The sequence below is a fragment of the Onychostruthus taczanowskii genome, unplaced genomic scaffold (assembly GCF_017590055.1).
Source record: "Onychostruthus taczanowskii isolate IOZ18803 unplaced genomic scaffold, ASM1759005v1 scaffold7, whole genome shotgun sequence".
Classification (NCBI taxonomy): domain Eukaryota; kingdom Metazoa; phylum Chordata; class Aves; order Passeriformes; family Passeridae; genus Onychostruthus; species Onychostruthus taczanowskii.
The window spans coordinates 16060442-16085827 of NW_024504786.1; the positions used below are offsets into that span (position 1 = coordinate 16060442).

The window sequence follows — 25386 nt, forward strand, 5'->3', positions numbered from 1 at the left end:
GGGGCAAGTAGTTTAAAGCCTAAGTTTTGGATTCAGAAGGAAGGAGGGCATGGTCAGACTTTCAAAAAGAGATTGCTTTCACCCAAACTATAAAAATAAAAAAGCTTTTGCTGATTTTGCTGTTGATTGTAGAACTACTTTTCAGCATTCAATACAATAGTTATAAATAATTAAAAACTACTATTTTGAAGGGGGAGAAACAGTATCATTCAGGAAGAGCAGGTCTTAACAGATCTGTTGTTAATAATTCTCTTGCCTCACATGCAGGGCTTGGACTAGTGACCTCTAGAGAGCCTTTCTAATTTAAATTCTGTAAAATAAATAAGCTTAAGACTTACACAACAAATAGGTCAGCTGAAAGTCAGATCACCACATCACATTCAATGATGACAGAAAGTAATGGAGCACGCATAAACCGTTTCCAGTCTTGAGGAAAAAATCCTTCATCAGTCCAGAACTTGCAAATGTAAAACATTTAATATGTAGTACGTTTAAACTGTAGTGAACAGTTTTAAGATAACCTTGAATTATTTTACAGAAGTTAGAAACTACAACATTGGCCCCCACTGACACCTGCTTTTTTCCTCCTTTTAAAAAGTGCAGGTAAATTAGTGTAGTTTCTCTGCACTCCATGCTGAGGAAGAAAGTACCCTCCATTTAGGAATAAAGCTCTGCTATCAGTAACTGAGTACCTGCTGCAGGTACTCAGTAGGCACAGACTCTGTGTGTCTTTACATAATCTAAAGCAAGAGTGTTTTGCATTCTCCAAGTGATGGCATAAAGGCAACAGGCTGAAGCAAAGGCAACAATAAATATGTGTGATCTTTGTTTGCCTTGAGAAAACGGCAGGGATTTAGTGAACAGCTAAAGATCTCTGGTCATAACCTCAGAGTCACGAAGAGGGGAAGTGAACCCAGCTGTGAAGGACCTACATTCCTCTCCTATTAAGTCAGTGACACTCATTCCTGAGAGATTTTTACAAGATAGATTAAATCCCGTGGAAAAAAATGAACCCAAGTTGCAACAGAATGGAGTTCTACATTACCCTTAAAATAGGGAAAGGTGATGCTTATCTGGAAATAATTCTTATGACACCTAATCTTTAAGACTGGTAGCATAACAAATGAGACAAGATCATCTACATACCTTTAAGAAAAAAATATTTATTTATAAAAATACAATGGGATCAGTTTCAGAAGTGTGGCAATAAATACAGTTCAAGGAAGAAAAAAGCATTTCTACATGGATATATTATGGCACAATAAAAGGTAAATGCACCATCAATCATGGAACTTCTGTTGGCTCAAGACTTTGTACAAGCTCCCTTTTTAGTAAGACAACTATTTCTAAGTTTGGTCAGTGTTGATAATGGAATGAATACACGATCACAAATGCACACTTATGTCTAATGCAGGACTTAACATTAGCAAACAATACCTTAAAAACATAGCAATGATATTAAATCACTAATGAGATATCTTAAATTTAATTGGCAAAGACCACATGTAACTTTAAGCATGAGATTCTTTTATCTCCTCTGGAGAAAAGCTGTAAATATGTAAAATGAAGGCTTAACTTGGTATGTAAAACCTACTTAAGTAGAGATTGTGAGAATGCATAGCTCCTTACAAAACAACCTGGCTGAATGAGAGCACTCCTCCTTTCACAGTATTCCTTTTACTTCATATGCAGTTATTGTTTATGCTGTAGACTAAAGCTGTTACAGCACTAAAGGCAACTAGACAGGGAAAGGGCAGAGAAAGGAGAAAGGAATGTATGTAAGGCAGTATTTCTTTAGGTACATTAAGCGTAGTGTGTAGGAAAGACAGGTAACAATTCCACAAGGCTAGTTTCGTTCTTACTGAATAAAATAATCGACTAATACTGAACTTTTGATGCAAAGCTAGTAATCAATGCCCTGGTCACTGTACTGCCCATGGTAATCTCTTTGATAGTCATCTTGGTACTCTCCGTGGTAGTCATCTGGGTACTCTGCCTGATAATCGCTATCGCTGATTTCCGACCCGTTAGTTCCTGTTCCTTGGCTGCCGTTATGAATGACAGGTTCTGTGGGTGCAGCACAGTACTTGGGGTCATACACTTGCCGTCCAAGCCCATACACACTCATTCCCTTCTGTGAAGCTACTTTGTTGGTACCCATTTGTAACGAAATAGTTGAGTTATCCACAGGCTGTAATATGTGCTTCTGATCGTAGATGTCTCTCCTGGTACCTGGTGCCAGCATACCAGCCTAATAAAACAGGATTGTAGAGGTTCAGTAAGAAGGTCAAGAGCTGTGATTACTAGATTTATGATTTCAATTAGTATGCCTTAGTGAAAGTGCTGAAAAGTAGGAATTAAAATGTAACAAAACACAACACAGTACCATCTGCTCACTAGCAGGTGAGTCACAGAAGAAAGCTTTTGCAGAAAGGTCCAGTTTATGTTCTTTGGAAAGAACACACTAAACATTCTGACTAAGATAGTGCCAGTAAGCAATTTCTCTTTTGCCTCTCTCTAGTAAATACTTATAATGAAGTTATTGTTTTCTCCTGGTATAACACTGCCAGCAGGAAATTCTAGAAGCACCGGGACATTTTTATGCCTTAAGACACTTGGTATAGAACACACTGGTAAAGATAAGCGATTCAAGTTCCTCAACTACTGCAGAAGAACACAGCTGAACTGTACCCACTCACTGCTGCCTGTCAGACTGCTGCTGGGCAGCACTCCAGGCAGTCCTGTCCCACTGGGCTGAGAGCTGTGTCCATCCTGCACATCACACACAGTCCTGCTTACCTGACTGGCTCCTTTGTTAGTGCCCATCTGTAGGCTAATCGTCGTCTGGTCAAATGGCTTATCAGTTTGCATTTTTGGATCATAGAGGTGTCTTCTAGTTCCATAAGCAGTCATGCCTGCCTGACTGGCACACTTGTTGGTGCCCATCTTTATTGGAGGAGGGAAGAAGTGGACAGAAGAAATTATTTTTATTTGTACATTAAGCATAGTCTAAGGAAAAAATATAGTTGGTAGCTGTGACGGCTGACAAAATAAAGTAATTTCAGTGCTTGTTTTCCTCATGTAGTTTGACCACTACCTGTAATATATTACCCTTTCTCCTTTCAAAAGTTTCAAAGAGAAAAATAAAGACAACTGTCGTCCTAAGGCCCAACTGCATTGCAATTGGAATGGATGTATGCCTCAAAATGTAAAAAGTATCTTTTACTGTGGACAGTAATGATTCATTTATACTGCCACAATTTCTCTACCACAGGAATTTTAAGATTGTACTTTGGCTTTTATGATTACTAAGGAAAGAGGAGAGAAAAAATAAGTTTCTACCATACAAAGAACTTTAACTATCCAAAGACTCCTACTTTAAAACCACCTTAAAAGACAGAGATGATGCTGCTAATATTAGCTGTTCCTTTCCTCCTTATCACTCTTACAGCAGATTTAAAACAAACAAACCAACCTTCCAGGCAGTGACTTGAGCTTATAAAGCCAGTCAACTGCTTACAAGAATTTAAACCTCATTCCTCCTTCCACGATAAGAATATAGTTATTCTGCACCTGGTTTTGCATAAACAATGTCTCACTTAACCAAAGCAAGAAAGTTGTTCTCAAATATAACAAATTACTGCAAACTTGAATTTCATACTTACCTGCAGGCCAATTACACTTTGACCAGCTTTTAGTTTTCCTGCATCAAAACTTCGTGCTTGTTTCTCTGCATATTTGACACCAATATCAATTGTAGTATGAAAACCTTTAGTTTTTGCCTATTTTGGGAGAGGGAAAATAGAATATTCAGTGTTTGAAGTGTATTTTCTGTCTCCAAAGCCTGGACTGCCCACAAGCAGGTCTGTCTCCATGAGACTGTGTCAGGGCTGACAGAAGGTACCCACACCATTTGAAGGCGGCACTCCAGAGCTACCCGAGCCAAAAGGATATTCTGCAGGGATCAATGTTCTTCTGTGAGCCTGGCTGTGTCAGGGCTGACAGAAGGTACCAGGTACCCACACCATTTGAAGGCGGCACTCCAGAGCTACCCGAGCCAAAAGGATATTCTGCAGGGATCAATGTTCTTCTGTGAGCCTGCCCTGTTCTGTGTATGCACATGGAAGCAGTCAGGAACCCCCACTCTGAACTCTAAGCCTTCCCTGGGGCATGTGGGGACACACAGCTCTTTGAAGTGCAGCCTCTGCACTTCAGACTCTCAGTACTGTCTGTCCTCTCCTGACAGGCTGGATGCTGTTTTCTGTATTTACCTGGGTTGTAAAGATGCATCTGAACTAGCGTGTGGATTTGGGCCAACTCCAGAGGTATAAATACTTACCAGACCTGCCAGTGCCACTAGAGTGGTCTGTACTTGAGTCATATTTCCATTTTCAAAAAGATCATTTGCTTCAAAAATGTCATGTGGCTTCATACCGTAGACTTGGATGGCTTTGATAAAATTCCCAATGTTCTCCAGCTAAATAGAAACAAAAAAGCCAGTTTTCTACAGTGTTTCAGATCAGAAATTAAGAAATTTTAAAGCCTTCTGGTGTTGGTTGGTTTGTTTGTTTGTTTTACTTAAGTTCCTTGCCTTGTGCAAACTGGACAAAACAGTTGGCATGGTTAAGAGTGACTGGTGGGAAGTTTTTGTTGGTTTTAATACTGATTTCAGAAATCAGACTATGAGGTTATCCAGCCTAGCATCCCTCCATCAGTGAGTACCATATACTTTGTTAGTGGGCTTTGATAAGACTCGTCTGAACTGTCTGTCCCTTCCAAGAGAAATCCTAATCTAAAACCTGCTTCAAAATTAGAAAATCTGACATAGTATCCATGCTATTTGACTTCAGCAACTGATAATTCTGAATAAAATAAAACCATAATTATGTGGATGGGATCTTTGTATGGATTGAAGGCATTATCCTCCTCGCCTCCTGGGAAAAATAAGCCTTGGGGTTTATTAGCACTATGCTAATACTTTTTAGCACTATGTGCTGTAGAAATTGGAAAGCAATGTGGAACACAAAGACTAAGGACTAAATCTCTTCTTTCCTTCTGAAATCTTAAGAGGTATTAAAACTTTAAAAACAAAAATCCTCACCCATATTTAGAAGTGTTCAATGCCAAGAAAATCAGGAGGCTGACATAACAGTATTAAGTTAGACCCAGCAACAGCAAAGGCAGTAATTCTAGGCAGCAGCCCTTCCAATGCTTGTTCCAGACACCTTCTCAGGAGGATACTTCACACAAAGATTTGTAGGTACAGGCAGGCTGTTGACCTAATACCTTACAGCACTGCCTGGATGGAAAACTCAGTTGTGACTCAATAAAAGAAAACTTTTTTTTTTTTTAACTGGGCAAAGGCCTTGCTATAGGGCTCTAGATTGTTCTTTCATCTTACACTTCCCTGAAGAGCTAAAGCACTGCTATTAAATACAGGTACTCAACTGCCATTGGTGAACCACCTCAGCTGTAGCTGCATTCTGTTAAACACTGCTCATGTCTGCAGCATCCTCAACTCTTGGATATATATCATATGTAAACTTGGTGCTACTAAGATTTAAGATGTACCATTTTCACAGCAAATTTGTTAATACAGAACAAAAGTATTGTTTGGGGGTTCAAGGGGTTAGAGGTGTAGTTCTGAGGTTGGTTTTTTTTTTTTTTGTTTTACCTGGTGCCAATTTAGTTTTGATTGATTAATTTTCTTCACTGATCCTGGCTGCAGCTTATTTATAAGCCTGGGGAGGTGAAAAAGAGGGAAACGCTTAAACAGTAAATCTCATCCTTATACCATCTGTGCAGGCATTATATAATACTTTCACTCATGCTTTATTAGTTGCATTAGTTTCATCAAAATGGTTAATTTCTTGGTTCATACTGTGGACTAGCTCAGTTCTCAGGTCTCACAAGTCTAACAGACTGTAAGAATTTTTGTGTGCCATTTGATTACTACAGAAATGAGCTACGCCACTAAATTCAGAAACACTTAGAAATCTTAGCTGAAATATAAAGGAGATTTAAGTGTTCATTTTTCCAATAGTTTCCAAGAAGTTGTCTCCCACCCTACAGTCAGCTATCTTTGACTGTAATTGTTGACATCTTTTCAAGAGGAATCTTCAGAAAGTCCCTTCTTAGTTCCTTTAAAGTAGAAAACTCCTAAAAATAAGGTTACTTAATAAATGCTTACTCGCATAAGATTATGCCATCTTTTAATCCCAGTTGAAAGTTTGCACCAATACTCAGCCCTGTAACCTCTTCTATCCAGTTACGCAGATCTTCTTCTATCTGGGGGTCATATTTCAGGGCAATCTGTAACACAAGCAGTCATAAAGTTACTTCAGGAGAGAAATCTCCAGCTCTTCCCCACCCCAATTCCATTTCAGAGTATGCTATAGCTGTCATCCAGTAATTTTATTGGTGGATTTTTAAACTGTATTTTATACATCAGAGTACAGATGTAAGTACTTTATCCCTTTAACTATAATTTTCATGGCTTTACTTTCTTCTGTTTGGAAAAAGCACTTTTAACCATGTTGCAGTTTTTCTTTGAGTAAGAATTCCTGGAGCTCCTGGAAAGTCTTTTGACAGCTACAGAGGAATGATTTTTGAAAAAATATTTGACTCAAATTATATTTTTGCAGGAAGTAAGGACGGGAAATAGTATATTCTGAATTGCCATGCCATCAGTACTACTGCTCACGTGTAAATTTCTACATGAGAAATTTTATATAATAGATTTGAAGTTATTAATCTGAAGATTATAGTGGGTTTGCTTTTATAGCTAGTTTATGATTAATGGAGATGACCTAGTAAGTTTTTCCCTTGTTGCTACAACATTAGAGCTATCTCACTGGGGATTCTGGGGGCTGTGTCTGTGTCTTGGTTTATCGTTAACCTTTAGTATCCCTGCTATTTCTTTTCTCCTTGCCCTTCCTGGAAGACTCTTTTGGAATAAACTGTGATCTCATATTTTAATTGCAAAGGAAGAAAACCTGCAATAATCTTTGAAGTTTAAGGCATCAAGCAGAGGCCTAGAGTTGTTAGAAAGATGGCTTAAAAATTCATTTTCCAGATGTTCAGACTTCACTACTCTGTGTGTAAGTTTATGCTTCAGTCACTAGAAATCAATCCATGTGAAAGGAATGCTTCAAAGCAGTGAACTTCAACACCACCAGCTGTCAACAGCATCCATGTTCTTTCACTCTGCCCTTTGTTCCCCTCCCTTGAATGCACCAAAAAGCAGTTCCAACTTCCTTCAGGCTAAACCCGTCACCTTTGCACTCCTTTTCAATACTGGCAAGTTGGACAAAATAATTTTATTCAGCTAAGATTAGAAGCAGACTAGAAAAGCTAGCTGAAGGTCACAGCTCCAAAGGACATGGCTATGGTCTCATCTCGGGGGTGGCAGATAGCCCCCCTTGCAAGGCCTCAAGTTTAGCCCAGCAGCAGCACAACCACATTCATTTCCAGTGATGGTAATAATAGCAAGGGATGGGTAACATCTTGAAAATGGTGTATGAAGAAGTCAGCTGTCATCTTTCTCCTTCCTAACCTAGTGATTAGCTTACAAATGATTTTTCATGGATATTTTTATTTCCTATGGAAGCAAAGCTTACGTGATCACGGCCTTAATTTGTCTCCCCAGTAACATCTGGCAGAACCCAACTAGCTTGCTCTAGAAAAAAAAGCAGTCTTGGACAGAACTGAGCCAGTTAGATTTTGTGTGAAAATAAATATATGTGCAAGGGAGAAAGATACCAAAATATCTTCCCCGAAAGACTGAATTGTAGCATCGTACTCTTCTTACACATTACAGAACCTATTAAAATCTTGCTAAAGTGACCTCACCCACAAAACCTTAAGTTACGTGTACAGGCAAGACATACAGTGTATAATTTATTTCTGTACTCCAATTCAAGTGAAGGAACAGGATTTATAGAAAGGCCAGAACTTTCTGTTCTGATGCTCCAGGAAATTAAGTTTGTGACCACCAAGAGACACAGTTTAAAGATTAATCTTTTCCCAATATTAAAAAAAGTAAATATGGAAGCCAGTAAGAGTGAGAATCCTAAAGACTTCTGCAAGTGTGGCTATTTTAATCTTTCTTGGCAGGCAAAAAAAAAAGTCAGAAATTTTCCTCATTTAATAATAAGTGCATTCCACATGTGAGATTACAACTGAACTGAATATTAAATTACTGACCCCATTGCTTAGGGATCTTAGAAGTAATCAGGTGGAATTTTATCACTTCTGAAGGATATTTACTTTATGTTGGAGTACTTTATAATGTTTCAAATCTTGAGCTTTTCAAGAGGTTTTAAATTGCCTTGGGGTATCACTACAGTGGTTTTCTAGAGACAGGAAGTAAAAAACACTTATAAACATGAGGAGAGTTCTTATTGCCACTAAAAGCATTATTTTTGTTCTGATTTTTGAGCTGGTGGGAAACTAAGTTACAAAAAGTAAAAATAAGTTACAAAAAGTAAAAATCGGTGCTAGTTTCTCTGCAGATTATATTCAATCTACCTGAAAACTTAGAGATGTGGAGTCTTTCAAATCAGGCTTTAAACATGTGAGAGGAAAGGATTAAACAGGGAGAGTGACAGGTCAGATACTACCAGAAATAAGGCATCACACTTACTCTGAATTCTTAGCTCTTCTATTCCCAATGGCACAACCAGAAGTTATGTAACACTCTTACTGAGTATTTCATATTTTCCACATGTGGATATCAGGGATGTTCCAGTTTTCCTTTGACTGCTATCTATGAGGCAAAGCCAGAGGCTTTGATATGAATGTAAAAAAATTGTCTTTTTCCATTACTACTAATCAAAAATACGCCAACATTTCATCCTTTATAAATACTGAACCTTCATGGAAGATACTTAAATCTTACAAGTCTACAGCAAAAGAAAATATTGTCTACTGAAGATGAAAGCAGTAGCTCATCAGCTCCATTCAAAGTACCATCAGTGCCATGAAAAAAATCCCTAGTTTCAGAACACTGTAGAAATGATTCATTTGTAGCAATGGATATAGGATTTCACAGAAGTTAAATATAAGATAGCAGGAAGCCAACTGCTCATTTCTTTCTTCTGACAAATGTTGAAATATACATGAAGTTGTATGTTGCTCTTCAATATATATGAAGTTGCTGATGTTGCTCTTTCTGTTGATGGTTCAGAGATACAGGTTTAATAGAAATATCTTTGAAAGGAAACCAGTGTTTATACAAGTGGTCAAAGTTACAGGTGATCCAAGGTTGTGAAAGGAAACGGCTGGGTGTTACCAGCCTATGACACACTGATATACATGTGTTTATGCCAATGTATGCTTCAGGCTGTAAGTTTTTTTGGGTTAAATTTGATTCCTCTGGCAACTTCACACCTGATCCTCACAGCTAGTTCTGTTCAGGTAGGACTTTCCTGTTTGGGGGATCTCAGAGTGCAGGATCCCTCCCTCCATGTGCAGTACAGGGACAGTAACAATCATCACTGTTTTTATCAAGCTCATGAATTCCTGGAAGCTAGCAAAGTTCTGCTGGCCAGCTTTAATGATCTGTCTGTGTCCCTTGAAGTTACTCTGTGTGCCTGTAGAATGTTTAGTTTGAGTGATGATGTTAACCAGTACTTCACACCATAACTGATATCATATGGACTTTGAGTTGTCCTTTTATACTAATCTTTTCCAAATTACACAGTACACACTGTACGCTAAGGGCTCCGTGTTTGCCAAATCTCCAGTTTGAGAGTTCAGCTGGCTGCACTGCTGCTACTCTGGAAAATTACTGTAACAGGATCTCAAGGAAGAGTTTAAACACACTGCACTACTTTTTACACTGGGACTAGCAAACTCAAATCTTACTAAGTTAAAAAGCAGGTATATAAGATAAAACTTTTGAAGTTAAACATCATGTCATAACAGTTTGCACTCCTTAGTTCTGATGAAATTTCTGATTAAAGCTGCAGGCTTCCTGCCCTCCCCAGGTTGAATGTGCAGCATGCTAAATTTGAAGTACTAGTATGCATTTGAAAAAAACTGCTCTCTCATCATAAGTTTCAACCAAAAAAGCATGTGCTTGTCACAGTACATTAACAACTCTATTATTGGAACTGTGTTTGTTGACAAAACTTAAGATGTATACACATATAAAACTGCAGCAAAGTAGGTTGTACATTTTGGTTTTCCGAGGTAAATAAAGTACAGGGCCATGTACTGCAAGAGAAATAACCAGGACTCCACTCCAAGATAAGACAGATAAGAAGAGGTTACATATATGCTTTTTCACCAAAGGGGACAGAAAAATAGATAGAGCCCTAAGGTTTGGATTTTCATGTTCTTCATAGGGAGGAATTTGGTATGGCCCATATTCTTGCTTAAAGTGACACAATATTACTAACTTTTCAATTAAAATACAAGACTGAGTAGAGAAAGCTTACTGAATTTTTGGTAAGTATAGGAGCATATTCATCTTGTACAGAATTTAATCCATGTTTAGCCAGGGGTTTTAATACTAATTTTACTTTTACACATCCAGATCATAAACTACTGAAAGCAAATAAAAACAAGAAATTAAGAACTCTGGCTTTTAAGACCTAAGCTTGTACAGCTTCAGTTTTAAACAGAAATTTGTTCCTGTATCAACTTTTCAATCTTTATTAATTCAGAACTGTTTGAGTGAAATTGAATTTTTGTGGTTTCAGTGTTGCCTTTGCAAACATCCTTCTCATTGAAATAAGCACTACCTTTAGCAGTGATTTGTCCTGCTGAGGCCAAAGATACCAATGCTGATACCTCTTTTTCATTTGCTTGGCACTAGTTCGTGATGAAATATTTTTCCTCCCCCTTTTAAGGGTTTATCATGGTATGGAAAAAGATGAAAGCAAAATTCTCTTCTGGTATCAAGGCAGAAGAAGCTCTTGACAGCCCTTACTGCTCAGAAGTAGGAGTCAGGCAGACCACAGCCACTCCCTAATTGTTATCCAGAATTCCTGTTCATCATCTGCTGCTCTAAAACACACTTTTGAACCACCTATCTAAAATTTACCCAGATAAATACCTGGGAGAATAAAAGTGTTATGAGCTTAGTGGCTATGTGAATAACCAAGGAAAAGGCACAAAAGAGTAAATTCTTCCCATTAGAGGGACAAGGATTTTTTAAATTTTCATTATACAAGTAAGCTAGAACTTTCTGGTTAAAAATCCAAGGTGTAAACAGATTACATATCAAATCTTCAGCTTCAGAGGTGACGGAGTGACAAGGACATGATCACTGATTATTTAGTCATAGCGTAAATAAACAGCACACTCTGCAAGTTGAGACAGGGAACCCCCAAGACTGGAAAAATACAAAGTTTTGGTTTTTACTGAAAGTGGGTAGGAAGATAAAATGACAGGGTAGCAAGGTGATTGTCAAGGGAAGCTTGCCATTTGAAGTACCAACCCAATGAGCACTCATCATAAGGACAAATTAAAATTTCCTGTTAATTTCATGTATGTTGACCTGGATTGCATGCAAAAGCAAATGTCATAGGAGGCATATTTGTGCCCAAGAACTCCAAATGTAACAGGAGTGTGACAATGCAGATGGACACCAAAGAGGAAAGTACTTCAAAAACTCAAAGCCACGACTCAGTATGCCCTAGTATTTGAAGATGCACTTTTTTCTGTCATTATGGACTGTTGTACAGAAAGGCAGAGAACACTGCATTAACATTACCATTGGAAGATCTTACTACATCCCAAAATGCTACTTAGCACAAAAATTTTACAGCTGTATCCATTTTGCTTAATATTCAACCTTTTTTTTTTTCAAATGTGTAGCGTAACTGACACACTGCCAACATCTCACTGTTTTCTCTGTAAATCAAAATTTAGGCCACAATCTTTAAAGAGATGGATGAGCATTAATCCAAAATGCCTGGCACTCTTCCCATAGGCACCAGTTTAAACTCTGAGAAGTGAGAACAAACCATGCCTCAAAGTTTCCAAGTCATCTTACAAGTACAGATACCTGCAGTCATGCATGGTGCCTGTTGCCAGATCAGCTGGCTGGAAGAACTGAGTGTTCTACTCCCTGGCTGTCCAGTAGGATTTTATGACAATTTTGCAAGCTATTCAAGAAGCCAGTGCTACCATCTCTTCCCTCAGAGTGCACCAACAACTCGGACACATGCCTGACCTTGGACTGAATGCTGCTTCCCTCTCGTACTCAGCAGCTACTGCAACACCCTCATTCTTCTAACATGCTCTCAGTTTTTCTTGCACTTTTTGCGCTCATCATGTTTTGCCAAAGTCACAATTTTCTGGCTTCTAACTCAAATTCTCCTTAGCCACCAGCTTCCACTGTCAACTGTAGCACCTTCTGGTCATGCCACCATACTTTATACTTCTTGGTATGGAGTGCCTTTTCTCTGTTTATTTAGTCTGTGTATTGCTGAACTATTTATATTCCTTCAGAGAACATGGTTACAGTAGTATCCACTATCTATTATTTTAAACCACTGCTGGTTTTTGTTTCAAAAATCCACTGGGATATGAAATTTGTTCTCAGCTAAGACACAGCTGATCCAACCCAAGGGCCAAAAGCCTGTTAGTCCCTGATGGGAAGGGAAATCTCCTTGCTTTGAAACCCAGCCCCAGTATGACTGATATGACACAGCAAATCAGCAAATCTGGACAGGCTCTGACATCACGAGCAGTAATGTCTCCTGAGACAACACGCTGAGTGCTGCATGGAAAATCCTGGTAACCTGGCAGACCTCAGTGATGCGTAGTTAATATCCTTTTGTGGGGGAAAGGAAAAAAATTATACAGAACAGTTTGGTGCACAAACAGAAAAAAAATTCCAAAGCATCTGAAAACAATTTTGTTTTTCCAGTAGTAACCCAGGAAGCATCTCTTGAGACAACTGTTACTGTAACTCTGGTGGAACAGTAGTGCTCAAAGCCTAGAAGGAGCCTGCAAACAGAAACAGTAACATCAATGATCACTCAATCTTCCTCAGAATACTTTCCTAATCTATTGCTACTACAGAAGACCAGGAAATTAGATATTCTTTCACATTTATTCACTTTTCTCCCCAAGAGAATGGCTTCCAAATACGTAATTTTATAAGCAAACTATTGTGACTTGGTAGCCCTTCCTCAAGAACCCAACTATGTTGACAAGTCTTTCAAATTTTCCTCCCAAATAGGACTGCAGATTCTGATTATTTTGTTCTTGCTACACACCTTTTTTCTTCTCTGCAAATCCTCTTCATTTATCCAAGCCAGAGTAATTATGTTCTACAGCAGCAAGCAGGTAAATGGTAACTCAAACATACCTCCCAGAAAAGTTGGCTAAAGAAAGCTGAGGTCTGCCACTTCAAGTGTTGCTACAAAAGTTACTCAAAATGCACATTCCTTCTGCCTCTCCAGCAAAGAGGCAGTCCATGCTGCATTTTCTCAGCACCTTTTCCAAAGGCACACCTCAAGACTCTCCACTTATCACTCTAACCTGCCCCCACCCAGCAAGCTCAGGTACTGTGATGCCAGGCACAGCTGTGACTGGGCAACGCAGAGGTGACAGGGCAGCTGCTGAGGTACCAGCATTTCCCAGTTAACTGGGCTCAGTGCTTCCCACCGACAGCACCTGGCTGCCTGTCTGCCTGCACCGACTGAACCCCTCCAGCTCACATTACCTGAAGAGGCTCACTGCACTGTCTGGGATAGGTGTAAAGAAAACACTCTCATTCTTACCATCCCTGTCATAATCATTCAATCTGCCTTTTATTTTTTGTAATTTAGGTGCAAGACATGATTCCTTGAGAACTTCCTTAGCTGCTTCCAGCTACTAAGAGCTGCCTAGATTTATCTTTCATAAAGGTAGTAGATCAAGGTCTTTCAATTCACACAGATCATGATTTTCTGGTTGAGGTAATTCTCCCCATTGCTAGTTTTCTTAGCAGAAGCACAACTAGTGCAGATTTCACACCCTAAGCTTTAGAAGACCTTGTCTATCAACAGCTTCATACTCTTGTTTTGCTTTACCGCCAGCAAAAATATTGCAAGAATGAACTTGGCACAAAGAATGAAAGACAATGATAATCTGCTGCTCTGGCCCTTTACCTCACCCCTTTCTGGGTATATCTCTGACCAATTAAAGTTCAGTAGGTGATGCACAAGGTTGATTATAATGCAGGAACCATTCAAAAATATTTTGAATTTGGCCACCCAGACAAGCTGTGCTTTAACCACATAAAAAGTGTTATAACAATATTTTTTTAAAGGGTGACCATAAAAACGTTAGAAAATGTTTATTTAATTTTCTAATAACATACATCTTAAGAAGAAAGTCTAAGAAAAGTAAGACAAAGTGAAAAAAATTACGATTACATGAACTTGTAGCTCAACCTTTTATTTAATGTAGTTTTAGTAATGTACAAATCAAGCCATAAGCCTGTTATGCTGGAGTTTATGAGTAAAGAAGAAAGTACAAGTGAGAAAGCAGAAAAGACAGTCAAACTCCAAAGTAACACTGATTCAAAACCCTGTAGAAACTTTTAAAGCACTATTTTTCAGCAATTCAACACAAGCAGAAAGAACAGCTGGCACTGCTGGGGGTGGGTAGGGGATGCACATACACACTGCATCCAAAACTCAGGATGCCACAAGGCAAGCTGTGGTGTCATTATGCTGCACTCCTGAATTGAGAGTAGGTTTGAAATACCCACCCAGAAGAATGTGTGGGCAAGGCTGTGCTGCAAATGACTGTGAGAGGTCTCAACCCTCAATGATTTAAGTCTCAATGATTATTGTTCTGCAGAACAAAATGCTAAGGTGCACTGATTGAACTTTAACTTTGTTAATTCTATTTTGTTCCAATTCTGTTCCATCCATTCAAAGACCAGTGCTTTATTGCTGATATTTAATCTCACAATTGTTGTTTACTTTTTTATTAAAACCAGCTAGGTTCTTTCAAATAGAAGTAGCTTTCCCTATCAAAGACATTTTCATACCATCATTTATTAATGATAAAGGCTGCCATCAAGACAGACCATAGTAAAAAGGCATTAGTTTTTATTTTCTTCAAAAATTACTTGTACTTTTACTTGAATAGGGCATGATTAATACAACAATATCAGCAAGGTAAGGCAACAGCTTCTTGCAAAATTAAGCAAAGAGCATTTAGTCTTAGCACACCAGATACGAGCCTGAATCACACATGCTTCACTGACTTAACACAGTATTGACTTGCAATTATGATCTATAAGGGAACTTCTAATTGACCCCCACAATGTTATGGATGAACCAAAGCAGTGGCAGCTCAGGCTGGTCACACAGTGGGAATCTCAACAGGAGCTGCAGTACAGGTCCTGCTCCAACACATCCATCCTTCTTGGATGTACTTGGGGTGTAGTGGCCTGAGCTCTGACTTGTGTTCTGCAAATGCTCAACACAGAAGGGAAATACTCTGCTGGGGTCCATGTCAGCAGCAAGGCAGGAGCTGCTTTTCACCATGAACATTTAACTATAACCAAATCCCTTCCTAAATACATGTGTATTTTAGAAAGCCTTTTTCTGTGAAGGCTTCTAATAGATAATCAACTGATTAGAAACAACAGAAAAATAATTTTTAATTAAATAATTCTTATTCAAGCAAAACCAGGCCTACTAAGATAATGCTGTCTATAAATAAGAGACTGTAGCAGTGGAAGTATCAGCAGGAAACCAATATAATGGCAGAGCCTCCTTAGCAGGAAAGCAAAGTAAGGTTTTTGCAATAGTAATGTCCTGTTTTATCCTTGGGAAGAGCTATGGTAAAACATGCAAATGCAAGAAGATTTGTTTAGAATCCATCGATAATTGAGACAGCTAGGATTTTCAGATTGGATTCCATCTTCAGGCAAGCATTTCAGAACAGCAAGAAAGTGCAGAAATATTTAGGCAAATAATTGGTGTTCAGGTCCTGTGTGTATGCACAAGCCACACACTGATTCACTTCACTGTACTTCTTAAGGATTACTCAGTAACCAAAAGGTTGTCTAAATGAAAGCCTGCCTTTAAAGTCCTCAAGAAAAATCCTGTGTTGACCCCAGAATACAGGGCTGAGTCTTGGAAGAGAAGCAGCAAAGGCACTGAGTGGTTTAGTCTGGTTTCCCTGAGTGAACGAGTGACCAGGCTAGGCTCAGGCTCCCAGGCTTGGCCCAGCCGCTGGCACCGGGCAAGGCGTTGGGGACAGTCCAAGCAGGGCACCAGAGCGTGGCTGTGACAGCAGCACTTCATCCTCGCTGCAGCAGCCTTCCCTTGCTGCCAGCTCCTCCAGGGGCACCGACACCTGCCAGCCTTTGCCACTTCTACATCCAGAATAGCGTCCACTTCGGGTAAGAGAGCTTTCTACAAGCAACAGAAGTTTAATTATGTCTCCCCCCTAAATATCTACTAAACTCTGCACTTTTTTGAGGAGGAGGAGGGGTGAGTGTGGATGGGAGGAGGGAAGGGTTATTGAAGCTTTAAAAAAAAAAGTCCCAAACACAGAACCACCCACCTGAAGAAAGTCAAAACTGTTTTTGAGAAAATCACTGTCATTCAACCCTACTAAATAGAAACAATGACATAAGTTACTATGAGGCATTACTGCAGAACCAAATGTATTTGGTATTCTTCAAAAGAAAGTATTTGCTGCTGAACACAGCTATACAAGTTAATAGTTGTTTAGAGTCAGATACTTACAAAAACCATTTTTAAGCAAGAGTCCCTCTTAAAGAAATAAAGAAGGATTTTCACATGATCTCACTTAGAAAAAATCTGTTTCAAATTGCCCTACGTGTCCTGGCCTGGAGCCCATTTTTACTGAAGGCCTTTCCTGTACAGTTCCATAGGGGATGGGAATCTCTACAAAGTTTGCCTTAAAAGGACGTGTCAGATGCCCCATGTATACCGTGTTATGCAGCTACAGAAGCTGACAACTCTGAGTACAAAGAAGTTTCTATCATTTATTCTCCGAGGCAAATTATAAACTATTTGCAGGCAAGAAAAAGCATCCAAATTAATGTTCTGTCAGAAAAGACAAGGTGAGACAAAAATCAGTGATGTGCTGCTGTCCCACAAGAATGCGTGCATCCATCCATCTGTCTTTTATGGGTATTGACTCAGCAACAGGACTATAGTAAGTATTTTTCTCCAAATTTTAAACTAAGTCTAACTCTGAAACCACACAAAGAGCACATTCATTTGTAAATTTTAAACAAGCAAGCATTACTGTAATGCAAATCATAGTTTTTATTTTCTGAGGCTGCTAATCCCATTTAATTGTCATGACTGTCAAGCTCTATTTGCTTTCTTCAGAAGTGTTCTAGTCACAGTAGGTACACTGTGAGCTTGTGAGCATTCAAAGGATGCAAAATACTTATATCCTTAAAAATTAACCTTAGCAAGTTTTATGATTCTCTAACACCAGTGTAAGATTTACTAAAAGTTTATTAATCCACCATAAACAAGGTCACTGTAATACATCTTATACATGGACAGAAAATGCTTTAAATTTGAAAGTGCAGACACGGGGTGCTCACTAAGGTTAGAGATACCAGAAGTTTCAGCAAACACCCTCACAGTTCATTCAGTGGTGCCCATGCTGCTGCAGCACTGGCAGCTCTGTCTGTGCTGTCCCCACACACAGGAGCAGTGTGGGCTCCACCTCTGCCTCCATGGTCATGAGGCAGCAGCAGCTAGTCCTGGCTATGCCATGCCATTCACCACCTTCCTCCTAGAAAGAAGGGTGTAAGATGAGAGGCAGAACTGGAAATGGCAGCGCTCAGCCAGGGCTTAGCGCGGGCAGTGACACCTGTGGGCAGTGACACCCAGGGCTCCAGCACGGAGCTGCTCCACGCCTCCGGTCTGAGAGTCCCCAAGACAAGTGCCAGCTTGGCACTGACGTGACTGTCAGGCTTTACTGGGCACTGAAACCACTGGCAAAGGCAGCCAACTCCTGGGTCAGTGGTTCACAGCAACAACTGCCAGATGTCCCTGGGGACAGGGCACAGCTACCAGGTGGGGCTGTGCAGGGCCTCCCGAAGGTGAGTCTCATTGTCTGTGGGCTCAGGCAGGCGTCCAGAACAGGAATGGATGCTAACATCCAAGCTGCCGGCAAGAGAAGTGTTTCCATGGCAAATCACTTGCTTCTGCTGGTGGTAAGAGATGGATCCTTGCTATGAAGTGTCAACCCAATGCTACCAAGGTTCCATCACCATCAGTCTGTACCTCTGAATAGGGCTACTTCTTACTGCTGCAGTGTTCATACTGCTCTTGAAGTAGCCACAGAGCTGGAAACCCACACTTGATCATGGCTAGCAGAACAGACTTGTCCTGAGATTGTAACAGTGAAAGTGGTAAATGGATTAAACACATCAAGGTAGACACACAAAGATAGACAGTAAAGGATGAAGACCAGTGGAAACACTGTAGTTAAGATTCCCCATTGCTGGATTACCTTCCTCATTTAATAGCAACAAAAAAATCTAATTGATCAGCATTAATACCAGTTCTCAGTGAGTATGAGAACTCTTCACACACAGGACCTAACACTAGGAGAATACAAATTAATAGGTTACTACAGCTTAATAAAGCCAGTGATTCACTGGCTATCTTTAAAATAGAATCCTTTGCAAAATTCCCAGCAAGAGGCTACAGTCACGTTTCAGCAACTGAGGTGGCAAACACGTTCTCAAAATGCAGGAGCACCTGCCCAGCAAAGGCACTCGGCGTGATCTGGAAGTGCAGGGCAGCAGGGCCACGTCCAAGCAAGTGCTGCTGAACACAACTAACTGACATTTAATACTGTCAAAGTGAAACCAAGCATCAGAAACAAGGAACCAGCAGAGAAATCGTAAACAAATTGGAGAATTCTCATAAATTGCTTGTTGATACACTAAAAAAATGCACCTTAAAACTAACTGACAAAATAGATGGGTTTCCTTTTTTATTTCAATAATGTGTTTTTAGTGATGCATATTTACTGTGCCAAACATCAATTGATTGTAAATTTAGCTATGGAATTATTCCACAGTCATATTTATGTTTCATGAACACTTTTGCTATGGATTTAATTATCAAAACTGTACCATTAAATACAAAGTTATGAAGGTCACTTGAACTGCAGCGCTGTTACCAATGCCTGGATCCAGCTTGAAGAAATTCACAGTTCTTTGAAAAAAATACAAAATTTGGACACAAAGAGAAAAGTTTTAGTGCTTTCCACAGTGAAACTGACATTTAGCTAGGAAATGTTAACTTCAAGAGCCATGATCAACTATCAGAAACCATTAATTAACTGAAGCAAACTAAAGTTTAATGCTTGCTCCTATAAATTCTTCTGCCATCTTCTCTGAAATTCCCTTTTCAGTATATATTTCTATAACAATATTTCTAAGAGCACCAAAATATTAGATTTTTTATTTATTCCCCATGCAACAAAATGAAGATTTGTGTAATGCAAATGGTCATGCAGGCTGATTTTATTTTAAACTAAACATCTGAATTTAATTCAAAACTTGTAAATGAAAGCTATTACTTCTTTAAAAGTCACACAGATCTCTACATACAAGAGAATAGGAATGCAGAGATCTTATACTGTCATTTATGATGACAGAAAATATTCTCCTCTGCTCTTAAAGCCTAAGTTTTCACTGCCTTTATCCAGTACAGTCTCAATTTTTAGTGCATAATTTCAGACAACATTGATAGAAATGCACTTTTATCAGGAGCAAACATTCTTACCTAGGGTTCACAAAATTCAGTGAGCAAACCTAAGGTTTGTTAAAGGAAAATAGTCTAGAGGAAACACAGAATGGTAAAGCAAATATATGGTAGGAAAAGTTGTATTTTAAGCATGGAAAAGGATAATATTTCTGTTTTTAACAGTGGGGTGAGAAAGAGCAAGGAGAGAGCCTAACAGTTCAACCACAGACATCCAAAACTTATCTCACTATTGAATCACTAATTAAAAAATCTGAAAGGTGATGATTTTAATCTGGTTCCCAGACAAAAATATTTAATTGAAAAATAGTAATTTCTGGACTAAGCAATTAAATCTGTTTATTTGGCCTGTAGCAGGTAAAACAGATGGCAAGAATTTTCTCCTCAGCAATTTCAAGAGGAGCACAATAATCATACCCAGGACTGGTTTGCATTATTCACCACAGACTGCAATTCTTGTTCATTAATCTGTATTTGCCCTCAAGAAGGAAAGCAGGAAACACTACTGCCCTCCTGCACACTTGCAAAACAGAGATATTTTGTTTACAGGCCTCATTTTGTCTAACAGCCTTCACTTTATAAAGTTTGTTTCCCTTCCTCTTCCATTTCGCTAGGGCTTGACCTTTCAGGGTGGCAGCTGCAGGGCTGGGACAACACCGCAGCTACTCTGCTGCCTCTGAAAAGTTTGGAAAATGGAACTGCCCAGCGAAAGCTTCCTGCCACAGGGACGGCTCAGAGGGAAAGTCAGGGACACGCAGCAGCCAAATGCTATGCAAAATTTAACTCCCCACACGAACCATACTCCTGCACACCCTCACTTTCTTATGGAGATGAAACTGGCACTGTATCAAACATGAGAGGAGGGGGAAGATAAATGCCTGCCTAATACAAACAACACTTCCATGGGAAGGGTGGAGCCACTAGGAAGCAGCTGAATGGACTGGAACCTCTCCTCCTGCTGCCCAATATTCCTGTTTGCTCCACACCTTCTGCAGCAAGACAATGGAGCATAAATCAGAGACAAACATGAAATCGAGTTTGCAGCTTTATCTAATTGCATCATCATCTCATGCTATGTCAGCCTCACGTCCTGCAGAAACTCCCCCATTGCTCAAGAACAAAATTATTTCTTGCCTGCAGAAGAAACCACCATTTCAATCAGTTTAAAGAGCTCCCCACTGAATATTTGTTTTGGATCAATTATCTTCTGTGTTCTCAAGTAAACAGGGAATCGGCTTCAAAGGGATTACACTAGTTTGACTACCTACACATTTCTCATGCAGACAAGTTTCCTTACAGCTGGGAACAGCACACAAACTCCATGCTTTCTCTGCAGGAATGAGGAAAAGAGATCCCTAACAGACTAGACACCATATTAGAGTGAACTAAGGTAAGGAGCAAAACAAGAGAAGGGTGGAGCCTCAAAACAACAACCAAAAAAACCACCAAAACCCCAAAACAAAGAGAGAAAAAAACCCACCCCAAACTAGATATAAATTTTAAGCTTAAGAGACTGAATCCTGACCTCAATTAAATTCTTAAAATGCATTAGAACATGTCACATTCCTCTATTCAAATACCATAGCAAACAAAAGGTCTCTCTGAACACTAATACAATGGCAAATGAGCAAATAAAGACTAAAAACCAAAACCAAGGGATTTTTTTATCCAGCACAGCTGGGCCCTTAGGCAGCATAGCTATGAAGCTGTCCGTTTGCTGCAGAAAAACACTGCTTGGAGATCAGCACTGAAAATTTCAAACAAGGGTATTTAACAGTAACTGTCATTCAAGCAGGGAGGTTCTACAGCTACTTACAAACATTACCCCAACAGCACATTTAAAAACCCGTAACACAATAGTCTGCACAAAGGCCAGTATTTTAGGAAGTGTGATTATAATTGGCAGCAAAAACTGCTATCCCATGAGTTGGAATTCTTCAAATCTTCATGAGACAGAAAAATCTGGGAAAAGGAATTTTTGATCTTTACAGAGACATTACCTGCTGGTCCTCTGGAATTATACAGATGAACAGACACACATCTAACCCACAACCCCATGCAAGGTACTCGATTGGAGGTACACAATATACCTGTATATAACATAATTGCTTTGAAATTTGATTTCTTACAGCAAGAACAACATTCTAAAAGCTCAAAGCGACATTTCTTTTGGAGATTGTGTTGTTCATTGGAGGCTCTTTTTGTTTGCTTGGGTTTTTTGAAAGGAGACGAGTTCACTCGCCTTTGGTGCGCTTGAATTGTTTTCTATGGCACTGCTGCACTGACAGTTTCAAAGAACACAACAGAAACCTACAAACAAGTAAACTGCAGCTGCCCCAAAACATCCACCCCCCTGCAATACCTGCACTGAAGGCAGAGAACGTGAGCAAAACAAAACTCAGCACGATGAAGTAGAAGGCCCTTTGCATAAAGGTGTGAATTACACCAGTTTCAAACCCTCTGCTAATGCACAGGCTTGGAACAGTTCCTCAGGAGGCGCTAAGGAAGCTGATGGTAATAAGAAACTGAAAGAAAGAACAAAGAACTTCTTCCCATCTTGTCCCCATTAAGGGATCACTGTTAAACCTACATCACTTTGTCAATAATCTTTAGAGTAAAAGAGCATCTACTTTCTTCCTAACTCACATGCAATAATACACAACATGTTTTAGTCTTTTTTCAGGTTTGGGTTGTTTGTTGGGTGTTTTTTTTTCAGTGTGTAATGGTGTAGATAAATCACTAAGTTTAGATGCTGGAAGCAACCACTCTGGAAGACATTCGGTTAACATGATATCATCAAACTTTGCAGCAGAACCCACAACTATCCTGAAAAAGCCAATAAAGAAAAAAAAAAACCAAAGCAAAATGTTGTTTTGTAAAGCATAAATTACAATGTTTAAAGTAACTACTTTTCTCCCTGCTCTCCTTTCTACTCAGCTACAAGTCAAACAGGATCCGGGGATCTGCTGAAGCCTGAAACCAGACATGCATGCGAAACAACCGGTTATTAAAGACCACGTTTAGATTTCAAACCTGTGAATAAAGACACTGAGCAGCAACTTATCCCCGCTTGTTTAGCGGTTTAATTTTTATTGCAAAGGTTTTCCTTCTTATTAGGCAATTGTTCCCTGCAAGGTAGCAGCCAGTCTAGCAGGACAACGTGAGACACCTTTTGTTCCTAAGAAAACCTCAGCAAAGCCGCGCACAACCGGCGCCCGCCGCTCCGGCCGCGGGGCCCGGCCGCTGTCAGCGCCGCCTTTTCTGCCGCTTTCCAGCGGAGCCCCCGGGCGGCGGCGGCCGCCGCGCTCTCGGTGCGGCCGGCGGGCCGGCTCTGCCCGCCGGGGCTCGCCTGCCCGCCGCGCCGAGCCGCCGGCTCTGGGACGGCTGCGGGCCCCAGCGCCGCGCCCCGCCCGATCCCGGCGGGCGGAGAAGGCACGAGCGGGATGTCCCGTGCCAGGGCTGCCCGCACAGGCAGGTGCAGCCCGGGCCACGACGCGAATCGCGGCTCCGCACACGGGTCCGCCCGGCGCTGACAGCTCGTCGGTGCCCGCAAGTTTTCTGAGCGGCGCCGCGAAAGGCAGCGCTGTCCCGGGCCGGCGGCGGGCGCATCCTTGCGCGCCTCCACCGAGCGGGGCGGGCGGGACCCCGCCGGCAGCTGCAGGCAGCGGAGCCCCGCGACGCGTCGCGCCTCGTCCCGTCCCTCCCCGCCGTCCCGGTGCAGACAAAGCCCAGCAAAGCCCGCGCCGCCCGTACCTTGTTCTTGACCTCGGCGGAGAGCCCGTAGGAAGGCCCCTTGTTGAAGTGGGTCATGTCGGCGGTCTCCCGCGGTCTGGGGGCGCTGATCGCAGGCGCTGGCGGCTCCGGGCTGAGACGAGAGTCCGCCCGCGGCCGCGGAAAGTTCTAGTCCCTCCCCTCCGGCCCGGCCCCGCGGCCGCCGGAGCCGCGGCGCGCCAATCGGGGCGCGGGGCCGGGGCAGCCCCCCCTGCGGGGGAGGGACCGGCGGCCGCGGTCCGGCGCTGCCCGGCTGCTCACGGGGGCCTCCCGCCCCGCAGCGAGTGGGCAGCCCCCGCCGGACCGGGATGACGGCACCGAGGACGGGGAAGGCGGGGGCACGGCGGTGGCTCTGCGTTCGGGGCGATGCTTGCCCTCGGGCCTTTCCCTGGCGGTGCGGGACCGGCCGCCGGGGCGGAGGGCTCGGGGAGCCCCGGCGTGGTGGGACCGGCCGCGGGCAGGGCTGGATGCTGGGGAAACCCTCGGCGCTCTCTCGCGCTGTGCCGCGGCTGAGCTACTTGTGAAATTCCTTTCAAAGGTTAGAGTATACGAAACTTGGAACAACTCTGGGAGACGGAGCAAGAGGGAGGAAAGAGGCGCGCAAGTTGTCGAAGTGAGATGTAGCAGGACGACGGGCTCACGCTCGTCTCGATCTCGTAGTTGCTCTGCACCATCCATGTGCTGCTGGGCACGGATCCCAGCACCTCCGGAGTGTGGTGCGGGTCACCCCCCTCCTTCCCTACGGCGTTAAGGCACTAAAGGACAGCGCTGCGCTGTGTTAGTGGCCGCCGGGGAGCCGTGGGAGTCCCGTCCCTCTGTGGAAAGCGCAGGGCACACACGAGGTTTGCGTGCTGGGCATACCAGCGGGATTACAGCGCTTCCAGCCCAGGGAGCGCTCGTTCCTGGGAGCCAGCGGTGGACCGCGGCTGGCATCGGCACTGAAGCCACTCTGGAAAGCGAGTACACAGTGAACACATTGAGTGAAGTCCTGATCCGAAAATACAGCACTGTTTCCTTCTGTGTTAGAGTAACCCTAGGCACGCAAAGTAACCTTTCAAATACGGTTAAATTTTAACAGATTTGAAAATAAAAATCATAATATGATCCACTGGTAGGACAAGTTGTATAAGGCACAGCAGGCTATAAGGCTGGCTGCTGGAGCTGTGGCCCACTTAGCCACCTACTTGGTATCCCATGGAGAGAAAAGGTCTGTGCTTTGATTTCACAGCAAAATATCAGGACTAAGTGGTCTTAACTCTGGCTGAAGCCAACGAGGCTCTTTCAAAAGACTTGTGGTGGGGCTGTAACAGTCCCGAGGAGCTGGCAGGGCAGCCCGCAGGTTGTTTTGTACTGTGGTGCTGTGGATCAGCTCAGCTCAAACCGCTTCTCCACTGCACTGCCAGGGCTGTTCCTAATTAAAGGAAGCAGAACTGCCTAAAGAACCCACTGGGAAAAGGAAACTGTACAAGAGAAGCAGGAAACTGAAGAATGGGGTGAGGGAATGGCAGCTCACATAAACATAATGAAAGTTCATTAGTTTTTAGACGTTCATGTTGGGATAAACTCATCTTTCATAACCTCAGAGAACATGTGATTTAGGGCTAGATTCAACATCCTCCAAAGTCCTTGGAAATGTTTCCATTGACTTAAGTGATGTTGGATCAGGACACTGTTTGTTAATGCTCTCAATCATTTTTGCTGCAATACACAGTGGCTTGGGAAGTTTGAGACATTTACAGTTGGCACTATTTTCTCAGCTCCATAAATTATATGTTTCGCCAGTTTTGGAATAAAATGGTCCTGATTAGTAGCAGACAAAAATATGGCCTACCATTTTCTTGCTGTACAATTAAGTTTAAATTTTATCCTCAAATAAATT

General features: G+C 41.6%; 1 protein-coding gene across 2 annotated transcripts; it reads right to left on the reverse strand.

Annotated features, from left to right (window-relative positions):
* Window positions 1-1143: 1143 nt before the first annotated feature.
* Window positions 1144-23705, reverse strand: CNN3 (calponin 3). Of its 2 annotated transcripts, none has more exons than XM_041421296.1 (7): window positions 23490-23705; window positions 6191-6312; window positions 5675-5741; window positions 4340-4477; window positions 3666-3782; window positions 2800-2946; window positions 1144-2251 (listed from the first exon to the last, which is right to left on the reverse strand). In XM_041421296.1, the coding sequence occupies exons 1-7, from the start codon at window positions 23544-23546 to the stop codon at window positions 1904-1906; spliced, it is 996 nt and encodes a 331-aa protein (XP_041277230.1). In that variant the 5' UTR covers window positions 23547-23705; the 3' UTR covers window positions 1144-1903. The 2 variants fall into 2 exon arrangements, with proteins under 2 accessions (XP_041277230.1, XP_041277231.1); XM_041421297.1 differs by lacking the exon at window positions 23490-23705 and adding an exon at window positions 23250-23423.
* Between the last annotated feature and the right edge of the window lie 1681 nt (window positions 23706-25386).